Consider the following 21,613-nt stretch of genomic DNA (forward strand, 5'->3'; position numbering starts at 1 on the left):
GGGCACCACTACTGTACATAATAAAAATGGATTACCTTATCTGGAGCTGCTGATTCAAAAGAATGTTTCATCTGATTATCCAATGGTGGGTCAGGAGAAGGTTTTATCTGATTATCCAAATGACAATTTTCAGGAGTCCTTTCTGTAGTTTTATTAATTTCAACTGTAATATCATTAATTTTAACTTCTGTAGAATTTATTTCTTTCAGTTTTTCCTGCTGGCATTCTATATTTCTATCATGTGGTTTTATCCCTAAAAATGTACTTTGTGTCACTGGATGATGCATTTCTAAAGCTGGTGGTGAAAAACTGGTTCGTAACAAGCCCAATTTAGGGGAACCTTGAGAATCCAATTTATTTTGCTGCACAGAGTTAAATTTTGACAGTTTAATTTTAGTCCAGTTGGAGTTCTTCTTAGTTGAGCTGTTTATTCCATTTAGTACACACTTCACAGGCTTTGTTTTTCTACTGGGGAAGAAACGATTACATTGCACATCCTGATTCGTTTCCTTCTGATGAAGTATTTGTCTCTCAACATTGGTCTCTTCCAATTTTATTTCTATAGGCTTCTCCTCCTTTATACTCTCCATTTGTAAAGATTCCTTTTTTACCTCTACAGTATCTGACTCAATTTCACCAGCAATTTCTTCACAGAGCTGGAGAATACTACCTCGTTTGCTCTTTCCTTCTTGCTCCAGCTCATTATCTACACTTTTTTCAGGCACTGATGGCTGTGGACTTTTTTGGGATTTTGCGCTAGTATTCACTTGTGTATGAACTGATTTCTTCATCTCACTCTTTTTTGACACCCCTGAAATAGCCACTTTTGATCTTTTTATCTCAGAAGTTATAGGCACAGGTTTTATTTCCTCTTTTCTAGTAGTCTTCTGAAGACACTTTTCAGATCCTTGTATGCACTGAGAACTACAAGTATAAGCTGTCTGATGTTCTACTTTGCGTTTTTTCCCTTTGGGGGAATTTATTACTTCATTAATTACAAGATTTTCATCCTCTTTAGAGTCAGGCTTTATTTCCAGTACTTTTCTTTTCACATGTTTTTGACTTGTTTTAACCATATTACATTTACTTTGAGTATTGCTACAGTGCTCTTTTCTCGTTGGTGGCAAACTCTGTTTAAGTGCTTGAACTTGACCCTGAATTTCTCTACTGCGCAAAGACCTCGAAACCTCTGTTAATTGTTGCAGTCTTTGTGATCTCCGGTTAAGCTGTTCGTTTGCTTTAATTGTTTCATGCACTAATTTTTTCTGAGATAATTTCTCCTTTTTTGTAGATTCTTGTTGTGCATGTTCCTTCACAGTCACCGTATTTTTATTAATGGACAGAGTGGCTTTATTATGGGATGATGCCTTTGCTGACCTTGTAGTCATGCGTATTCCCAATTCAGGCTGATTTATTTTACTTTCACTACTAGAAAATTTAACCAATGATTTTACAGTTTCCTTTGGACCTGATTTTTTTGCTAGATTCTTTTGAGAACCTTGAATTTCTGTTTCTAAAGTCTTATCTTCACTTTTTTTAGTAACTTTGGAGGAATTTTCTTTTGATTTCTCCTGAATGGACATCATTCCTGAGTAACGTCTTCCTTTTCTGAAGAGTTTTTGAGAGGACTTTCGTGTCCTGATAGGTGTGAATGCTGAATAGCTAGTATTCCTAATGAGGAGCAGGTCTTAAAAAATCAACTTTAACTGATGCTGATAAACATTTTCAACAAAAATACTACTTTGCTTCAAGCAAGGTTTCTGTCATTCCTAGGACATGAGAAAAGCTGTCATGAATGCTTAAAGATACTTGCTTTACTTTGGACAAGGCAATAGAAACTTGAGGAAAAATTAATACTAATTCAGTATTTTCAAAAGTTTTTTTACGAAAAGAAATTTAATTCAGATTCAATCTGTTTTGTTAATTTTTAAATTAATTTTGGTTTCAGGCCTAGCCCTATTACTGGAGAAGTTACTTATCACTGACCTGTCTGTTTTGGTAAAATTTTTGAAAACATTTTTCTTCTGAAGTCCACAGTTACTGGATTTTGATTCATTTGAAACATGTCTTATGGCTAACACGTTTCTTTCCTTGTTTGCTGAGTCTGTTGGTTTGCAGTTATCTAGCTTCCTTCGTTTAATAAAATACTCTATTAATATAGGTTTCCTTTTGTGCTGCCATTTCTGAAAAATTAAAAAATAAAAATTAAATTTTGTACAATCCATGAAACATGGCAATGCTAATACTACACAGAAATAACCTTGATTTAAATAAAATCAAACTCCACCTTTTGAAATATTTAGTCAGTACACTTAAGGCTAACAGAATGAATTATCCCAAGTACATTCCTATGAATTATTAATAACTTGTCTTATACAAGCATAGAAATCATTGAAATCCGTTTATGCCAGGAGGTTTACTTACAGTTCTTTTCCCCCAAGACAGAACTGATGTTTCAGCCACCATAACTCATGAAAATTTGACAAAACCATTCCTTATAATATGCTCTTAACTCATTATACAGCACCTAAAAGAAAAAGTTTTTAAATGTTTAAAAGGACAAAGGAAAGACGTAATCATCCATTCACCTCTCATCAAATATAACACTCCAAAATTTTATCCTGTCCTACCATTAATTATTTCTTCAGAGCTCACTTTACACAGAGCACGTAATGGTATTTCTAACTTGCAGTAAACTATGGTACAAGCATCCAATGGGCCAGTATGCACCCATTTTATATTGTAGAAAAAAGTTTTAAAATACAAAAAATGGTTCATAGTATAAGCAAACAATAGGTTAAGCTGGTAAAGTAAAATCCTATTTTGGGGAAAAAATAGTGCACACAGATATGTACACAGAAAAGGAGTGACATACAGTTAGAGAAGGCAGACTTAAGCACGTACATTTACCTCTATTACCATTCAAATCCTACTGAAAAAAAAAAGCAACAGAGGGATTAAAACCAAGCAAGATAAAACCATAAACCCAAAGGATAAATAACAAGAGAGTAATAGGCCAGGCACAGTGGCTCATGCCTGTAATCTCAGCACAAGGCTGAGGCAGGAGAATCACCTGAGCCCAGGAGTTTAAGACCAGCCTGAGCAACATAGACAGACCCCCTCTCTACAAAAAAATAAAAAATAAAAATTAGCTGGGCCTGGTAGCATGCACCTGTAGTCCCAGCTACACAGGAGGCTCAGGCAGGAGGATAGCTTAAGCCCAGGAGTTCAAGGTTACAGTGAGCTATGATGACATCGCTGCACTCTAGCCTGGGTGACAGAGGGAGACCCTGTCTCAAAAAATAAAAAAAAGGCCGGGTGAGGTGGCTCACGCCTGTAATCCTAGCACTCTGGGAGGCCGAGGCGAGTGGATTGCTTGAGCTCAGGAGTTCGAGACCAGCCTGAGCAAGAGCGAGACCCTGTCTCTACCAAAAATAGAAAGAAATTATCTGGCCAACTAAAAAATATATATAGAAAAAATTAGCCGGGCATGGTGGCGCATGCCTGTAGTCCCACCTACTCGGGAGGCTGAGGCAGTAGGATCGTTTAAGCCCAGGAGTTTGAGGTTGCTGTGAGCTAGGCTGACGCCATGGCACTCATTCTAGCCCGGGCAACAAAGCGAGACTCTGTCTCAAAAATAAATAAATAAATAAATAAATAAATAATAAAAAAAATAAAATAAAATAAAAAAAAGACTAAGATGGCAAATAGGAGGAAAAAAGATAAGAAAATTAGAGGACCATCCATGGAGCACCCACAGGCCAATAACTAGAATTTTAGAGAATAGAGGAAAAGCACTGGGAAAAAAAAATATCAAGAAATTTTCCTCAAACTGAAAGACATGAGTTTCTAGATTAAAAGGATCAAGAGCATCTAGCACAATAGAAGAAGATTTTTAAAAGTATATGGTGAAGATAAAAAGATGAGCCTCAAACTTCTAGAGGGGAAAAAGTCTCGACCACATACAGATAATTAAGAATCAGAATTACAACAAATCTCTCAAGAGCAACACTATAAGCAAGATAACAGGCAAATCCTTCAAAATGCTGAAGAAAAGTTATGTCCCAAGTAGAATAAAATGCCCAAACAATTAGGTGTGGAGTCTAGAGTCACTTTATTTTCAGGTATTTAGGGTGTCAAAATTTTACCTCCCACACCTATCTTCCACTAGGAGCCAGTAGAGAACATGTACCACAAAATAAGTGTGTTAAATTGAATTAGGGTCTTCAAAGAGAAGGGAGTGCAGAAGCCAAACAAAAACCAAGAAAGACTGTACATGTATAGCCTTCCTGAGATTAATATGAATAAATATAAGTATAAAGATAACTTAAAAACTTTTTTTAAAGAATTGCTACTGATAATATAGACAGTCACTCTTGATTCTCTAGTCATTCCAATAAAAGGAATGAGCTGACAGTTAAAGCATTGAGGATATTTTCAAATATATCTTAGTATCATCAGCTCTTGCAGCATACAAACCAAAAGCAAGTATCATGCTTTATGGAGTAGCACAAGAAGTCTTCAGTTAAATTCAGCAAGTAAAGCTTTAACAATATAAACAATGAGTCAAAATACATAATAGAAGAAAAATACCACATACCATTTGTAGTAACACACACATGCACAGGTATGTGGACACACACAGATCAACTAAAAAGTAACAGGGTAAAAAAGAAAAAATAATAAAAAACAAAACAAGTAATAGAGTAGACCTGTACTTGCTAATATTAAAACGCATTTAGCTGCGATTATTAACAATTTAGTTTCAACAAATCAATTAACAGAGATTAATGGAACAAAACAGAGACCAAAAATAGGCCTAATGCATGAGGGGACTTAGTACAAATAAAGGTGGTATTAATTTCAAATTAATGAAGAAAGATTACTCAACAATTGGTATTAGGACAACTGGGTAACCATCTGGGTAACCTATTACATGAGTAAGACAATGTCCAGAAAAAAAAATTAATCATTAAAAATAACATAAAATACAGATTAAAGTATGGAAGAATTTTAATATTTATTTCCAGAGTGGAAAAGGCCTTTCAAGCCTTATCCCAAAATTCAGAAGCCAAGTTTGAAGGACAAAACTGGGGAAAAAATACTGACAATAAATAGTAAAAGCTAATCACCATAACAGATTTACAAAGAAAAAAACTATAAATGGCTGGTGTGATAAAAACAGAATTAATATAAATTATAACCAAAACAAATATAATTTTTCACCTATCAGACTGGCCAAGGATCGAGAAGTTTAACAATACAATCTTGGCAAAGGTTTGTACTAAGTACTCTCACATTACTGTAGGTGATTCAATGTCTATGTAGGACACTTTGGAAATATCTATCAAAATTATATATGGTAATTGTCAAACAATTCCATTTCCAGGACTTTATATTACAGCTATACCTGCACAACTGCACAAACATATGTACCTATAAAATTCATTGCAACAATGTATCAATAAAGATTGCATCCCCCCTAACAAACAACCATCACTGTGACCCTATTCATATAATTGATGATACATTGATATAAAAGAATACCATGCCATCATGTCAAAGTAGAGATGAGAGTCAACTCAATTTCAGGCAAAATTCCCACAGGTTTTTGGCTGGGCTAGGTGGCTCACACCTGTAATCCCAGTACTTTGGGAGGCCAAGGCAAGAAGATTTTGAGGCCAGGAGTTCAAGACCAGCCTGGGCAACATAGCAAGACCTCATCTCTACAAAAGATAAAAAAATCAGCCAGGCCCGGTGGCATGCACCTGTAGTCCTAGCTACTCAGAAAGCTGGAAGGCTGAGGCAGAGGATCCCTTGAGCCCAGGAGTTTGAGGTTATAGTAAGCTATGATCATGCCACTGCACTCCAGCCTAGATAACAGAGCAAGAGCCTATCCCTTTAAAAACAAAAAAACAAAACAAAACAAAAAAACCCACAGGCTTTGTATACATAAATTCAGAAACTGAAAGCCCGATTTTAAAACTTATATGGAAATGCAAATGATGTATAATAAATAGCCAAGGCCGGGTGCGGTGGCTCACGCCTGTAATCCTAGCACTCTGGGAGGCCGAGGCGAGTGGATTGCTTGAGGTCAGGAGTTCGAGACCAGCCTGAGCAAGAGCAAGACCCCGTCTCTACTAAAAATAGAAAGAAATTATATGGCCAACTAAAAATCTACATAGAAAAAATTAGCCAGGCATAGTGGCGCACGCCTGTAGTCCTAGCTACTCGGGAGGCTGAGGCAGTAGGATCGCTTAAGCCGAGGAGTCTGAGGTTCTATGAGCTAGGCTGATGCCACGGCACTCATTCTAGCCTGGGCAACAAAGCGAGACTCTGTCTCAAAAAATAAATAAATAAATAGCCAAAATATTTTTTTAAAAAAAGTAAAGTTGAAAAACTGACACTATCTGATTGCAGGACTTATTATAAAAGCTACCGCAATCAAGACAGTGTAATACTGACAATGGGACATAGAGATCTGTGGAATAGAATAGAGAATCCAGAAATAGACACACATTTATGGTCAATTAATTTTTAACAAAAGTGCCAGGCAAGTCAACACAGGAAGAAAGTCTTTTCAACAAATGGTGCTAGAACTACTAGATATCCAAATAGACAAAAAAAAGAACAACAACCCTTACACTTCAGACCACCCACAAAAATAACTTGAGATTAATCACAGACTAAATGTAAAATTATGAAACTTCTAGAAGACAACAAAAGTGAAAATCTTTGAGACAGACAACGTTTTCTAAGGCAGGAATTACAGTCACTGCACACATGTCCATATGAAGACTTACTCTAAATCTTCAAAGCAGCTTTATGCACCATAACCAAAATGTGATAACAATCCAAATGCAGGTAAATGGATAAACAAAATGTAGTGTATCAATACAACAGAAAACCACTCAACAATCAAAAGGAAAAAACTGCTAACACAATATGGACAAACCTCACAAACATCATGCTGAGTGAAAAAGCTAGACACAAGAGTATATACTGTATGATTCCACTTTTTATGAAATTCTAGAAGAAGCAAACTAATTTACAGTAATAATTTCTAGGAAAGCAAACTATAGGACCAAGTGCTAACAGTGTAAGAAACGCTTACTTTTCACTATATACCCACTTAAATGTTTTATTATGTAGACATATAACCTTGTCAAAAATAAAAATGTAAGTTACATTTCCCTGAAAATAAGAAGCATTTTTGGCACAATGACTAAATCATCTTGGAAGATATTAAATTATAAAAGTATAACCCATTTACCTTAGGGAAATGGAAATCATATATCACCTTTTTCTTTAAGTTGACTGATGCTGCTTATAAGGACTGATGCTTCTAATTATTTCCTGTAAGTGTAGGCTAACCTTAAAAACAAACAAAAGAATTCTATAGTTAAAGTAAAACATTGAGGAAAAAATATAAGAATACAAACACAGCATTGTCTATTTACCAATACAGTAAAATAACATAAGCAAAGCTAGACTAAACAATGGCCTAATGATTTTCCACTATACTATTATACATAAAACATTACACAACCACAATATGGTCATCATCTCAACCTTATACCATATAATCAATTTGATTTTTCTTCAAAAATAATTACTACCTCCTACCCCAACCCCTACCTTCATGGAAAAGGTACACTTTCCTTCCCAAAAGATGCTGGGTTTGGCTACATGCCTTATTTTGGCCTCGTGGCGGACAAGGTATACATACTTCCCTGACCCCATAGCCTTGGTCACCTGACTTGATTTGGTCAACGGGATGTTAGCATGTGGATATCCAGTTGTCCCAGCACTTCTTGTTTAAAAAGACTATTCTTTACCCATAGAATTGTCTTGGCACCCTCACTGAAAATAAATTGCCAATAATAGGCTTATTTCTGGGCTGGGCGCAGTGGCTCACACCTATAATCCTAGCACTCTGGGAGGTGGAGGTGGGAGGATCACTAGAGGTCAGGAGTTCGAGACCAACCTGAGCAAGAGTGAGACCCCCCGTCTCTACTAAAAATAGAAAGAAATTATCTGGACAACCAAAAATATATATAGAAAAAATCAGCCAGGCATGGTGGCACATACCTGCAGTCCCAGCTAGTTGGGAGGCTGAAGCAGAAGGATTGCTTGAGCCCGGGAGTTTGAGGTTGCTGTGAGCTAAGCTGACGCCACGGCACTCTAGCCTGGGCAACAGAGTGAGACTCAGTCTCAAAAAAAAAAAAAAAAAAAAGATACATATATCAAATGAATTTCTATAACCTATAATAGCAAGAAAAATTGGAAATCAAAATTTTAAAAAATAACAACTTATAAGAGCAACAAAAACATTAAATACTGGCTGGGCGTGGTGGCTCACGCCTGTAATCTTAGCACTTGGGAGGCCAAGGTGGGTGGATCGTTTGAGCTCAGGAGTTCAAGACCAGCCTGAGCAAGAGCGAGACCCTATCTCTACTAAAAATAGAAAGAAATTGGCCGGGCGCAGTGGCTCATGCCTGTAATCCTAGCACTCTGGGAGGCCGAGGCGGGTGGACTGTTTGAGCTCAGGACTTTGAGACCAGCCTGAGCAAAAGCGAGACCCTGTCTCTACTAAAAATAGAAAGAAATTATATGGACAACTAAAAAAAAAATATATATATAGAAAAAATTAGCCGGGCATGGTGGCGCATGCCTGTAGTCCCAGCTACTCAGGAGGCTGAGGCAGGAAGATTGCTTGAGTCTGGAAGTCTGAGGTTGCTGTGAGCTAGGATGATGCCATGGCACTCACTCTAGCCCAGGCAAGAGAGTGAGACTCTGTCTCACAAAAAAAAAAAAAAAGAAAGAAAGAAAGAAATTATCTGGCCAACTAAAAATATATAGAAAAAATTAGCCGGGCATGGTGGCGCATGCCTGTAGTCCCAGCTACTCGGGAGGCTGAGGCAGTAGGATTGCTCGAGCCCAGGAGTCTGAGGTTGCTGTGAGCTAGGAGAACGCCACGGCACTCTAGCCCAGGCAACAGAGCGAGAGGAACTCTGCCTCAAAAAAAAAAACATTAAATACTTAACATGCACAATATCTCTACACCAAAAACTATAAAAACGTTATTATGAGAAATTAAACACATTCTAAATGAATGGAGAGATATACCATGTTGGGACACTCAATATTCTTAAAATATCCACCCCCCCAAACTATATGGCTCCCCTTGACCTATATATTTAATATATTTCCAATCAAAATTCCAGCAGACTTTGTGGAAGAAATAAAAAACATGAGTCTAAAATTTATATAGAAATGTAAAAGACCTGATAAAAAATCAATTTTGAAATAGAATGACAAAATTGGAAGCTATAATAATTAAAACAGTGTAATATTTGAGAAAGGATTGACAAATCAATGGAATAGAAATAGAGTCCAAAAATAGACACTTTTTATTTTTTTTGAGACAGGGTCTCACTTTGTTGCCCAGGCTCACTGCAGCCTAGAAACTCCTGGGCTCAAGTGAGCCTCCTGTCTCAGCTTCCCGAGTAGCTGGACTACAGGAACAGGCCACATCACCTGGCTAATTTTTCTATCTTTTTTTTGTAGAGATGTGGTCTCACTATGTTGCCCAGGCTGGTCTCCAACTCCTGGCCTCAAATGATCATCCTGCCTCTGCCTCCCAAAATGCTGGATCATAGGTGTGAGCCACCATACCCAGCCCCCAAAATAAACACATTTAGATAAACAATCAAATTTTAAAATGGGCAAAAGACTTGAACACACGCTTCAGAAAAGTTAACTTACAAATGGCCAATAAAGACCCAAGAAAGTGCTCAACATCATTAGTCATCATAAAAATACAAATCAAAAACACAAGATACCACTATAAACCAACCAAAATGGTTACACTTAAAAGACGACAATATTCAGTATTTAATGAGGAAGTGGAAAATGGAACTCATATAACATTGCTGGTGGGATGAAATTAAACAAACACTTTGAAAGTTTGGCAGTTTCTTAAAAGTTAAACATACACCTAACCTGTGGCCCAGAAATTTCACTCTTAATTATTTACCCAAGAAAATAAAAGCATGACCACAAAAAGATGTGTACAAAAATGTCTGTTAGTTTTAAACATAATAGTCAAAACATGGATGCAACTCACAAAACCAAAATGTAGTCTTTTCATGCAATGAAATACTACCCGGGGGAAAAAAACCTATAAACATGTTGTTTATGCAATAATATCAAAGAAATTCAAAACTATTAGGTGAAAGAATTCACACACAAAATAGTACATACTGTATAATTCCATTTACATGTAGTCCTGGAACAGGCAAAACTAATCTATAGCAAAAGAAAACACAACAGTGATTGCCTGGAATGGGGTTAAGAACAGACTTGAATAGGTTTTGAGGGACTTTTGGGGGTGACAGAAATGTCCTTGATTGGAGCGGTAGTTCCATGATCTTTATACATGCCAAAGATCATCAGACTATACAGTGTTAATCTGTGCATGAAATACAAAATACATCTCAAAAAATAATTTTGCAAAAACAATTTGTATAAGTCTTGCAGGGTTAGAGAGATCTCTTTTTCAGAAGTTACAAGCATTAAATTTGGTAAGGCACTCATGGTTTTTAAATATAAATTACTAATAAATAACAAGTTTTTCTCCTCACAAAATGCGAGAAACAACATCTAGCAAGTACAAGCATTTTCACACTAAATATGGTTGTTTCTTTTTTTTTTTTAAATCACACCAGAGGCTGGGCACAGTGGCTCATGCCTGTAATCCCAGCACTTTAGGAGGCTGAAGAGGGAGGATCCCTTTATGCCAAGAGTCTGAGGTCAGCCCAGGCAACAAAGCGAGACCCTGTCTCTACAAAAAATTTTTAAAAGTTAGCAGGCTGTAGTGGCTTGTGCCTGTAGGCCCAGCTACTCAGGAGGAGGCTGAGGCAGGCGAATCACTTGAGCCCAGGAGATGGAGACTGCAGCAAGCTATGATTACATCACTGCACTCAAACCTGGGCAACAGAGCAAGATCCCATCTCAAATAAATAAATCAAACCAGATATGTAAATGTTATCTCCTCAGAAAAGTCATACCAAATTCCTCCAGTGAGAGTTAATAGTGCCTTCTTTTTGTGCTCTCAATAACACTTTATTAATTGTACAAATAATGCCCCCCTAATATAGGACTTAGCAGTTATATAGGAAGTATCTGTTTAAATAACAAATATTCTCCACTATAAATTTCAAATTATCTTTGTACCCCAGTTATCAAACAGTATTTGCCAACTGACAAATGACAGACATGACTACATATAGAACTATGGTATCTTAGAGTTGGCGAGCACCTATTATCTCCTGGCATTAGAATTCTGAAAACCCCAAAAATGCCTCAGGAATGCTCACCCCAAAATCTGTAAAGTGAGCTCAACTCTGAGCCCAGATATGGACATGCTTCCTTGCTTCATCTAAAGTAGAGATGGTAATTTTATAAACATTTTAGCCTTGGAAGCTTATGCAAAATTTAAAAATATAATATCATGTGAAAAAGAAGGAGAAATGAAAGGGAGCAGAAGGAGAGGAGAGAGGAGGATGAGCTGCTGTTGTAACTTTGGCTAAGGTATAGAAGAACACCTGGAGCACCACTTGCTTAAATATACTCCCCACCAAACTCACATACCCGAGTCAACATCTGCCCACTGGAGCAGAGGCCCCTAAGGCTATTCTGCAGAGTTTGAGAAAGAGCGGATTTAGAGCTGTACTGTCCAATGTGATATCCATTAACCACATGTACGTAGTGAGCACTTGAAATGTGGCTAGTCCAAACTGAGATACACTGTGAGCATAAAACACACACCAGATTTCTAAAACCACGAAAAAAAGAATGTAAACTATCTCTTTAACAATTTGTATATTGATTACATGATGACATATTTTTCTTCAGTTAAATGACACTAAAATTAATATCAGTTGTTCCTTTTTATTTCTTAGTGTGGCTACTAAAAAATTTTAAGTTACATATATGGCTCACATTTGTGGCTTGTGTTATATATTTACTGGACAAGCAATGCTAGTGCTGATCCCAGAGAACTAAAACAAAGAAAGTTAGCATTAGTTTAGGTCTGTATCTTCTAGAAAAGATATAACCACCATGGAATTCAGAGGAAAAGACTGAATATGAAATGGATTTATTATAGGAAATAAAAGAAACATGACTGCTCCAGATAATTATTTCCTTTTCCATACTTCTTTTCTCTCTTAAATTTTCTACAATGGATACACACTCTCAGAGATCCATTACCCACACTTCACCCTGCCAACCTACAAAGTGCATGCACTCTGGCTTGTGGATGGATTCCATCTGGGCAACTGGAGGCAGTGGCAGAAGATCAGAGGCTGGGAGCACAGTGGGATAAGAATATTTATTCAGCAGGTTCCCACCCTGCTGGCTTCTACAGGTGGGCTCCTGTTTTTTTGTGACAAGGTGTGTAAGTAAGTGGGAACTGAAGACAAAGGTGCAAGACATTTGGGCAGACACAGAGGAAGCTAAGAATTCTGAATTCCCAAAACCCCTGAATCTTCCTGGCCTGGAAATAAACCCCACACCCAACCAGCTTTCTGCTGTGGAAAAAGCCTTTTAGTTGTACAAATGGGGCAGGTGCCTCAAAACAAAATACCAGTTCTCCTCAGGTATATGAGAATTGTTAATAGATCCCAACACAGTCCAGAGAAATAAGAAACCAGTTCTAGGAAGAAACAGCCTCTGTACTAATCATAGGCAGGAGTATGGGGGAAAAGAGCAGGTTCTGAAGGTAGCAGAACAAGGGAGGTGGAATACAACATTTGATCAGACCAAATGTATTGTCATAAATGGACTCACCTGGTATTCACTTGCTATGAAGGGCCAGATAGTAAATATCTTAGGATTTGTGGGCCAAATACAGCCTCTCACGTGTTCTTTTTTCCTATTTGTTTTTTACAACACTTAAAAAATATAAAAACTGGCCAGGGGTGGTGGTTCACACCTATAATCCCAACACTTTGGGAGGCTGAGGCAGAAGGATCGCTTGAAGCCAGGAACTCAAGATCAGCCTGCGCAACATAGTGAGACTCTGTCTCTACAAAATATTTTTAAACTTAGCTGGGCATGGTGACATGCACCTATAGTCCTAGCTACTTGGGAGGCTGAGGAAGGTGGATCACTTGAGCCTAGGCGTTCGAGGTTACAGTGAGCTGTGATCCTGCCACTGTACTCCAGCCTGGGTGACAGAGCAAGAACCTGTTTCAAAGAAAAAAAAAAAAAACATACACACACGCGCGCGCACACACACACACACACACACACACACACACATATAAAAACCATTTTTAGCTCAAGGAACGGAGGCAGTGGGAATGGGGGAGGGGAGATTGGCCAAATTTGGCCCAAAGGACAAAGTTTACCAACTCCTGCTCTAGAGCATGAGGGAGCTGTATTAAATAGTCTGCTAGGTTGACTAACTGAAGCCTAAACAGTGGCCTAGTCAATGAAGTTGAAATGCCCATACTTCCCAGGTATCTGAAGAAGGAGTTCAAAAGGTTAGGGAAAGTGGATTGTTAGACGGAATCTATAGTACTATATTTGCTCTGTTCAGTCATACCTTAACTCATATTCCTGGGCAGGTTTACAAACACCATTATGGCTCTGACAACTGGATACTGAGACTTTGCCCTGTTCTCTCAAGGTACACTGTGCCAAAAGACAGTGAAGGTGATAGATTCCCAGGCTCCTGATACACAATGAGAGCAAGGACTGTGTCTGGGGCTCAGAGGATTCACTGGAGCACCTCTTATAACTCCATTGTCCAGTACCTTGGTCAATGGACAACAAATACAAGACCACCGGACACTCAGATCCCACAGAATGAATAATCACCAAGTTAAAAACAGTAACTCATCCAGCCCAGTGCTGGCATAAACTAACATGAAATAGCCAGATAAAGAAGGTAACCATTACTATTAATTTAGCTTCATGACCATCAGCATAAGAGAGAACCATAGCTAGCAGTTGTTTTATGTGAATTGTTTCTTTTCTCCCCTCTTCCTCCACTATGCATGAAGGGCGAAGGTGATAAATAATGCTTTAAGTTGCAGATGAAAGCATGACTGAATGGTAGCATTCCCCAATGATATGATGTTTCACACAAAACAATCCAAAGAGAAAAATGAACACAGGACAGTACAAAATGAACAAAAAATAAGACAGATTTAACCCCAAATATATCATAAATTATATGTCCATGGGTTAAAGCCCGTAGGAAAGCAGGACACTGAAACATACTTAGAAAAGGCTACAAAAAGGTGTAAAGGGACTAGAAAGAAATATATAAAAACACTAACCAATAACAACCAAATATACAAACACTAACCAAAAGACAGCTGGTTTAGCTACATTAATAATAAAACAAGAAATTTAAGACAAAAAGCAATATTAGAGATTAAGAGGGTCATATCATAATGGTAAAAGGTTCAATCAACAGGAAGATATAACTTCAAATTGCACACATCTAAAAATACATCATTCCCTAACTGACATACATAATCCCCTGACAGAAATACAAGAAAAAAATATACAAATCCAAAATCGTAATTAGGAACTTTGGACAAACCCCTCTAAGCAACTGATACAAACACAGTAAATATATACAACATAATTAATTTTAAACTTGACCTAATGGAGTTATAAATTTGTACACACACATACACACCCCACCAATTGCAAAACACACTCTTTTTTTTTTTTTTTTTGAGACAGAGTCTCGCTTTGTCGCCCAGGCTAGAGTGAGTGCCGTGGCATCAGCCTAGCTCACAGCAACCTCAAATTCCTGGGCTTAAGCGATCCTACTGCCTCAGCCTCCCGAGTAGCTGGGACTACAGGCATGAGCCACCATGCCCGGCTAATTTTTTCTATATAGATTTTTAGCTGTCCAAATCATTTCTTTCTATTTTTGGTAGAGACGGGGTCTCACTCTTGCTCAGGCTGGTCTCGAACTCCTGACCTCGAGCGATCCACCCGCCTCGGCCTCCCAGAGTGCTAGGATTACAGGCGTGAGCCACCGTGCCCGGCCCAAAACACACTCTTTTAAAGCACATATAGAACATTTCAAAAATGCCCCCAAATATAGGGCCTAAAGCAAGTCTCTACAAACATTCAAGGAATGATATCATGAAATACGTTCTCTGATTACAATGCAATTATACTAAAACTGAATAACCCCAAAACTCTTAAGTGGAAATGTCCAGATGTTTGGAAATTAAGAAAATCTTTCCCATATAAACCATCAGAAATCACACTTAAAAAATGACACGGTGACATCAGGGCCAGTGGCATGTGTCAGCAATCTCAGCTATTCAGGAGGCTCAGGCAGGAGAGCCCAGAAGTTCAAGGCTGTAGTGTGCTATATTGTGCCTGTGAATACATTCCAGCCTGGCCAATGTAGCAAGACCCTATCTCAAAAAAAAAAAAAACAAACCCACAATGTAAGTGGATTTGTCCTACAAAATATCAAGACTTAAGGGTGCTGGTATTTTGAGACAGGAGTCTGCCAACCTTCTCCTTTGCCAGCAAATTAATAAACTTCTCTTTCCACTTGTCCTTGTTCTTCTGATGTGGCCTGGGGAACAAGTGCTGAACTTTCAGTAACAATGCTGATTTCTGGTTTTTTTTCTTCTGTTAGAAAAGCTCTGCTACAGTACTAGCTCCTGGAGTGGGACCTAGCTGTCTAATTAAACTGATTTATTCACAGAACGAAAAAATCTGACTAAAGAAGGTATAGGACGATATGTTTAAATTTTATGGGCTTTTTTAAATTGTTTTTTTTTTTTTGCTTATTATCCCATATTTTTTTTCTCTTTTGTCTATCTCTAAAAACCTCTAACCCAAATTTCTTAAACTATCAGTTTGGCTTTTAGCATGTAAATCTTTTAGTTTAAAACAGACTAAAGAGATTAAAGTGTTCTGCCCCAAGGTGTATTTTTTTAACATATTTTAAAATGACTGCAGCAAAACTGTCTTTTATGAATAAAAAATTAAGACTTTCCACCTTTAAAGGTCTGAGAAGAAACAGACTGTAACCCATAAGGCTTTATTTGCATAGCAAAACCACCTTTTGCTAACTAGTCAAGCCTTTACCCCTCTCTGTCTCTCTCAAAACCTGTCTTCCTGCTTTTCAAGCCTTTGATTTCCTGTTGTCTTCCACTTATGGGAAACACATGAGGCTTTCTGTATGTAAAGGGCTCGGGCATGTATTTATAATATATATATATTTTTTTTTTTTTTTTACTTGTTCCATTCTCAATGACAGACTTATGTGGTTAGTTCTGAGCCTCTAAATTCTGGTATCTGGATAGGTATTCACGATGAAGCCTGGAGACATGTTCTCAGTGCCTAGACCAACAGCTATTAAGATACGATCAAGCCTTATATGGCCCCCTTCTTCCCTCCCCCAGCTTTGCCTATTCTAGGAGGGGTTTAAAAAAAACAAGACATCAAGACTTAAAAGCTTAAAAGCACAATAATGTGTGGTATTGGTTTAAGGAATAGACATATAGACCAATGAAACAGACCAGTGACACAAAATAGAGAGACCAGAATCAGACCACATACATATGATCATTTGGTTTATGATATATAGTACTGTAGCCAGGAAAACAGACTTCTTAAAAAAAATATATTGCTGGGATAACTGGATATCACATGGGGGAAAAAGTGAAATTGGATCCCTAGCTCATACCATATACTAAAGTCAATACCAAATAGATTGACTATAGACATAAAATGTGAAAGGTGAAACACAACTTACAAAGGATTAGTATGCACAGATTATACTATATATGTATGCATCCAACAAATCAATAAAACAGCCAACTGAAGAGAAAAATGAGCAAGAAATTTGAACAAGAGAAAGAAAGAAAGAGGGGGGAAGGGAGGGAGGGAGGAAAGAAAGGAAGAAAGGAAGGAAGGAAGGAAGGAAGGAAGGAAGGAAGGAAGGAAGGGAGAAAAGAAAAAAAGAAAGAGAGAAAAGAAAAAAAGAAAAAGAAAAATCCAAAAGGGCAATGGACATCCACCTAAATTTTAATTTTACCTAAAATTTAAAAAGTTGGAGAATACCAGATGTTAAGTTTCAGGTGACGCTGGTGGGAGTACTAATTGTACCAACACTTTGGAGAATAGGCCAAAAGAACAACCAGTCCACAATGAAATAGGTCAAGGATCCCAAAAGGAACCTTGAGGCTAATGAAGGTGGGATAGGGAAGTGACTGGACCTGATGTTTGAATATATTCATAATATATTTTTGATGTTTGAGTATGAGAAGTATTACCACCAGGCATGTGACATCTGAGGGAAAATACTGGCCTAGCATCTTGAAAAATTAGGCAAATGAAAAGTGAGGCAGATTTTCGGAGGCCAAAAGCGAGTATAAGGCAAACAACATGTTGGCGGTGCTGGCGCCGAGGACATGGCCAGTGGCCCTACTGTGTCCTTCTCCAGCTACAGCTCTTGCCATCAGATATGCATCCAAGAACACAGGCAGCAGCTCTAAAAACCTCGGCACAAAGTCATCAAGGAGACACTATGGTATTAAGAAAATGGAAGGTCACTATGTTCATGCTGGCAACACCCTTGGGACTCAGTGCCAGTTCCGCTGGCACCCAGGTGCCCATGTGGGGCCAGGGAAGAGGAAGTGCTGGTATGCCGTGGAAAAGGGGATAGTCCACTACACTAAGGAGGCCTATGTGCCCAATCCCAGCAACTCGGAAGCTGTGGATCTGGTTACCAGGATACCCAAGGGTGTTGTGCTCTACAAGACTTTTGTCCACCTGGTTCCTGCCAAGCCTCAGGGCACCTTCAAACTTGTGGCTATGCTTTGAGGCCACTGGACAGAGACTGAAGTCCAGGTGACAGAAGTCAAGGGTTGAGGTGATGATAACGCCTCCTGAAGGAAGAGGTCTCTGCAGCAGACTCTATGAAGTGACTGCTGAGAAACCCTTTGGGAGATCGGACCTGGGGCCAAAAGTGAAGTTAGCTGCAGTCATGAGCCTATGCTACCTAGGGACAAAAAAAATTAAAAAAAAAAAAAAAAAAAAAAAAAAACCAGTGAGGAAAATAACTCAAAGAAAAAAGGAGGGATATAGTTTAAGAAGAATACTTAGCTCAGCAGTAAATAGTATTTAATAGTTATAACACCCATTACTGCTTTAACCACTAATTGAAATAAAGTTCTGTTAAGAGGATATGAGGAAGGGAGTAGGAAAGCTAAATTCTCAACTACCAAGGCAGAAAGTCAGTAACATCTGAAATTGACAAGTCAAAATACTTAGCAGTTATTGCACACTACCAAAAATATGAATCTAGATACTAAGGGAAACAGCTAGAAAAGTGAAAGTGAATGCTCTGGAGAAAGGTACTGTGGGACAAGGAAAGGTGAGGAGTGGAATATTTGTCACTGAAAAGCTTTTAGTTCAATTTGACTTTAATAACAATGCATATGTATTACTTTGAAAATTTTGAGAAAGTTCTCCATTTTTACTGCATTTGTGTCAATCTGTCCCAGCATTCATCAAGTCTGCTTTATTGGCATATATATTAACCACTTTTTAAAAACTTAGAGTGCACATATGGTATATTTTAAAATCTTATCAAAATGTAAGTTCTGAAAATAATTACCCCACTGATTCAATAAGTCAAAGAAAATGAGAACAGATAAAATAATCTAGAAATGCAAAGGAATATAATTTATAATAAAGAAAAATTTAAACTCTTAGGAATACTATGCAGGAAGAGATATGCAGGTGCTAATAAGCACCTCAAACTTTAACATGCCCATATGTAAATTCCTAATGTTTCCTCCTAAACCTAATGCTTCCAAAAGATTTTCCCCATCTCAGCAAACTACAATTCATCCTTAAAAATTGTTGAGACACCCTACAGATCAATAAAACAGCCATCCCTGTTGCTGGAATCACCCCTGACCCTTCTTCTTCTTCTTCTTTTTTTCCCTGACTCTTCTCTTGAACTTTATAACCCAAATCAACCCACCCATTTGACAAGTTTTATCTTCAAAATATATCCAGAATCTGACCACCAACATCTCTACCACTACCATCCTGGTCCAAGCCACCATCATCTCTCACTTGAATTTTTACAATAGCTTCCTAAATCATAACCTTGCCTTTCAGCCCTGGTCCCTACTTCAGTTTCTTCTCAACACAGCAGCCAAGACAATACCTTTTTTTTTTTCCCCCCAGACAAGGTCTTGCTCTGTCACCCAGGCTAGAGTGCAGTGGTGTCATCATAGCATACTGCAACCTCAAATTCCTAGGCTCAAGCAATCCTCCTGCTACACCCTCTCCAGTAGCTGGGACTATAGGCATATGTCACCACACTCAGCTAATTTTTTTTACTTTTGTAGAGACAGGGTCTCATTATGTTGCTCAGGCCAGTCTTGAACTCCTGACCTCAAACAGTCCTACCTTGGCCTCCCAAAGTGCTAGGATTATAGGCGTGGGACTCCATGCCTGGCCTCCAAGACAATACTTCTAAATTTTAAGGCTCTGTTTATGTCTCTGCTCAAAACCCTCCCTCCAGTGACTTCTCAGGTAAGAGTAAAAAAGCAAAGGTTTAATGTCAACTTATTTAACTACAGTACTTTCTAATCATTCCCTTGCTCCAATGTCATGCTGGGCCCCCTTGATCTTTCTTGAATACATTAAGCACATTACAACTTGAGATTCATTAAGTGTTCCAGGCAGAGGAAGCAGCTACTACTTTTAAAGAACTGGTAATTTTTCATTCTAGAATGCAGCAAAAGACAAATTATCCAAAATAACATAAAATTACTTTTAATACCAAAATTGGCACATACACAAACACACACCCCTAGTCTTATACAAAAGCAGATATAAAAAGCCTAAAGTAAAATTAGCAAAAACATTTTTAACAGAACATCAGCACAGCCAAATGATCTACCACTACCAAGTAGAATAAATAGAATACAGAGATGATTCAATTTTAGGAATTTCATTAATAGATGACACCAACAAGTCAAATAAAAACAATTACCCTATCACCTCAAAGTAACTACTCTTCCCCTCCAAATCGCTTCTTTAAATTAAGCAGTCTTTTTCTTACACAACCACAGGACTATTTTACCCAACCTCCTCTTGATGTTTCAATCACTGGAATCTTCTAGCCATCTCGAGGTGCAGTTAATTTCATCAGAAAATTTATTGCAGAATCCAGCTCAGTATACCTCTCAATCTCAACATAATTTACTGAAGGAGTTTTTCCTCAAGCCACTACAAAAGCCTCTTCAGTTCCATAAAACACTGGTGCAAATTCAGAAAGCCATCTAAACGGGCGGGAAAATTTCTCTTCTGAGACAACAGAATAACATAACTTCTCAGCAATACTTAGCTTCAACATGGCACAAAGCAAAGACTACAAGGTCTACCAAGAGCATCAAACCTCTCCATACTTAAGGCCTTCAATTTGCCCAGATCCATTCCCAACAAATGCAAATTCCCCCATTAGTTACCTTTTCCCTCATTACTTTTCTCCTAACTCTCCTTCCACTGCCCATCTCCCTCTCAACCTTTTCCACAGGGTCCACATGAACCCTTTTCCTATGCAAATAAGCTTCCTACCTTCCTTCCCTTCACAGAATACAAATTCTACTTTCCAGTCTTAACTGAAAATTGTGTCTTTCCAAATTACCCCCTTTCTCTAAAGCTCTCCAGTAGTGTGCTGAATGGTGCCCCCCCCCCCAAAAAAAAATCCATCTATGTCATAACCCTGTAATGTGATCTTATTTGCAGGGAAAAGGTCTTTGCAGACATAATTAAGGATCTTGAGATGAGATCACCCTGGATTATCAAGGTGTATCCTAAATCCAATAACAAATATCACTGGGAGAGAGTGACACAGAAGGAAACAGACACAGAAAAGAGAAAATAATGTGAAAACCGATGCGGAGGTTAGAGTAATGCGGTCACAGGCCCAGGAATGCCAGAGCAGCCACCAGAAGATGGAAGAGGCAAGGAGCAAATACTCCTGTAGAGCCTTTGTTAACAGTGTGGCCATGCTGACACCTTGATTTCAGACTTCTGGCCTCCAGAACTGTGAGAGAATAAATTTCCTCTGTTTTAAGCCAGTAAGTTTCTGATAATTTGTTACAGCAGACACAGGAAACTAATACCTCTCCTAAGCAGGCTATTTCACATCGAGGGGCCTACAGTTTTTCCAGCACAGCCATTTTGCACAGCCATTTTCCACTTTTCTTTTAAGGCTTACGCCATTCTGCTTTCACACTTTCTTCATTGTTGTAATCCTACTGACCACCAGAAATTCTTCACAGTGTTCTTCTCCAACAAAATAGTTACTACCATCATCAGCTACAAAGTTCACAGGGAGAACCACAAATCCTTAACATCCTTAATGCGAATAACCTACCAATTCTTATTCTATTTAAACTATACAACCTTTTTGCTATGTCAAAGGGACAGGAGAGTCTGAGTCTGGTGGTGGTTTGTCTAGTTTATAACTCCTTTATCTGAAAAACTTACCATGCCCACAGGCACTTGCTTTAAAAAGCCTTAG

General features: G+C 38.1%; 1 protein-coding gene across 4 annotated transcripts in view; it reads right to left on the reverse strand.

The window, feature by feature from the left end:
• Nucleotides 1-21,613, reverse strand: part of ESCO1 (establishment of sister chromatid cohesion N-acetyltransferase 1) — a 74,211-nt gene that overhangs the window by 45,073 nt on the left and 7,525 nt on the right. For 2 of the 4 annotated variants that reach the window (XR_006729328.1, XM_045527993.1), the window contains exons 2-4: nucleotides 7,274-7,374; nucleotides 2,425-2,527; nucleotides 36-2,183 (exon numbers count right to left, since the gene is read on the reverse strand). Coding sequence is in view for 3 of the 4 variants with exons in the window: in XM_045527993.1 (XP_045383949.1) it covers nucleotides 36-1,586 (1,551 nt within the window). In the remaining variant the exon portion in view is untranslated. Of the gene's footprint in view, nucleotides 1-35; nucleotides 2,184-2,424; nucleotides 2,528-7,273; nucleotides 7,375-8,091; nucleotides 8,133-21,613 lie in introns of those variants that run through there. The other 2 variants (XM_045527994.1, XM_045527995.1) reach the window with 2 other exon arrangements.

This window comes from Lemur catta, chromosome 16 (assembly GCF_020740605.2).
Source record: "Lemur catta isolate mLemCat1 chromosome 16, mLemCat1.pri, whole genome shotgun sequence".
NCBI classification, from domain to species: Eukaryota; Metazoa; Chordata; class Mammalia; order Primates; family Lemuridae; genus Lemur; species Lemur catta.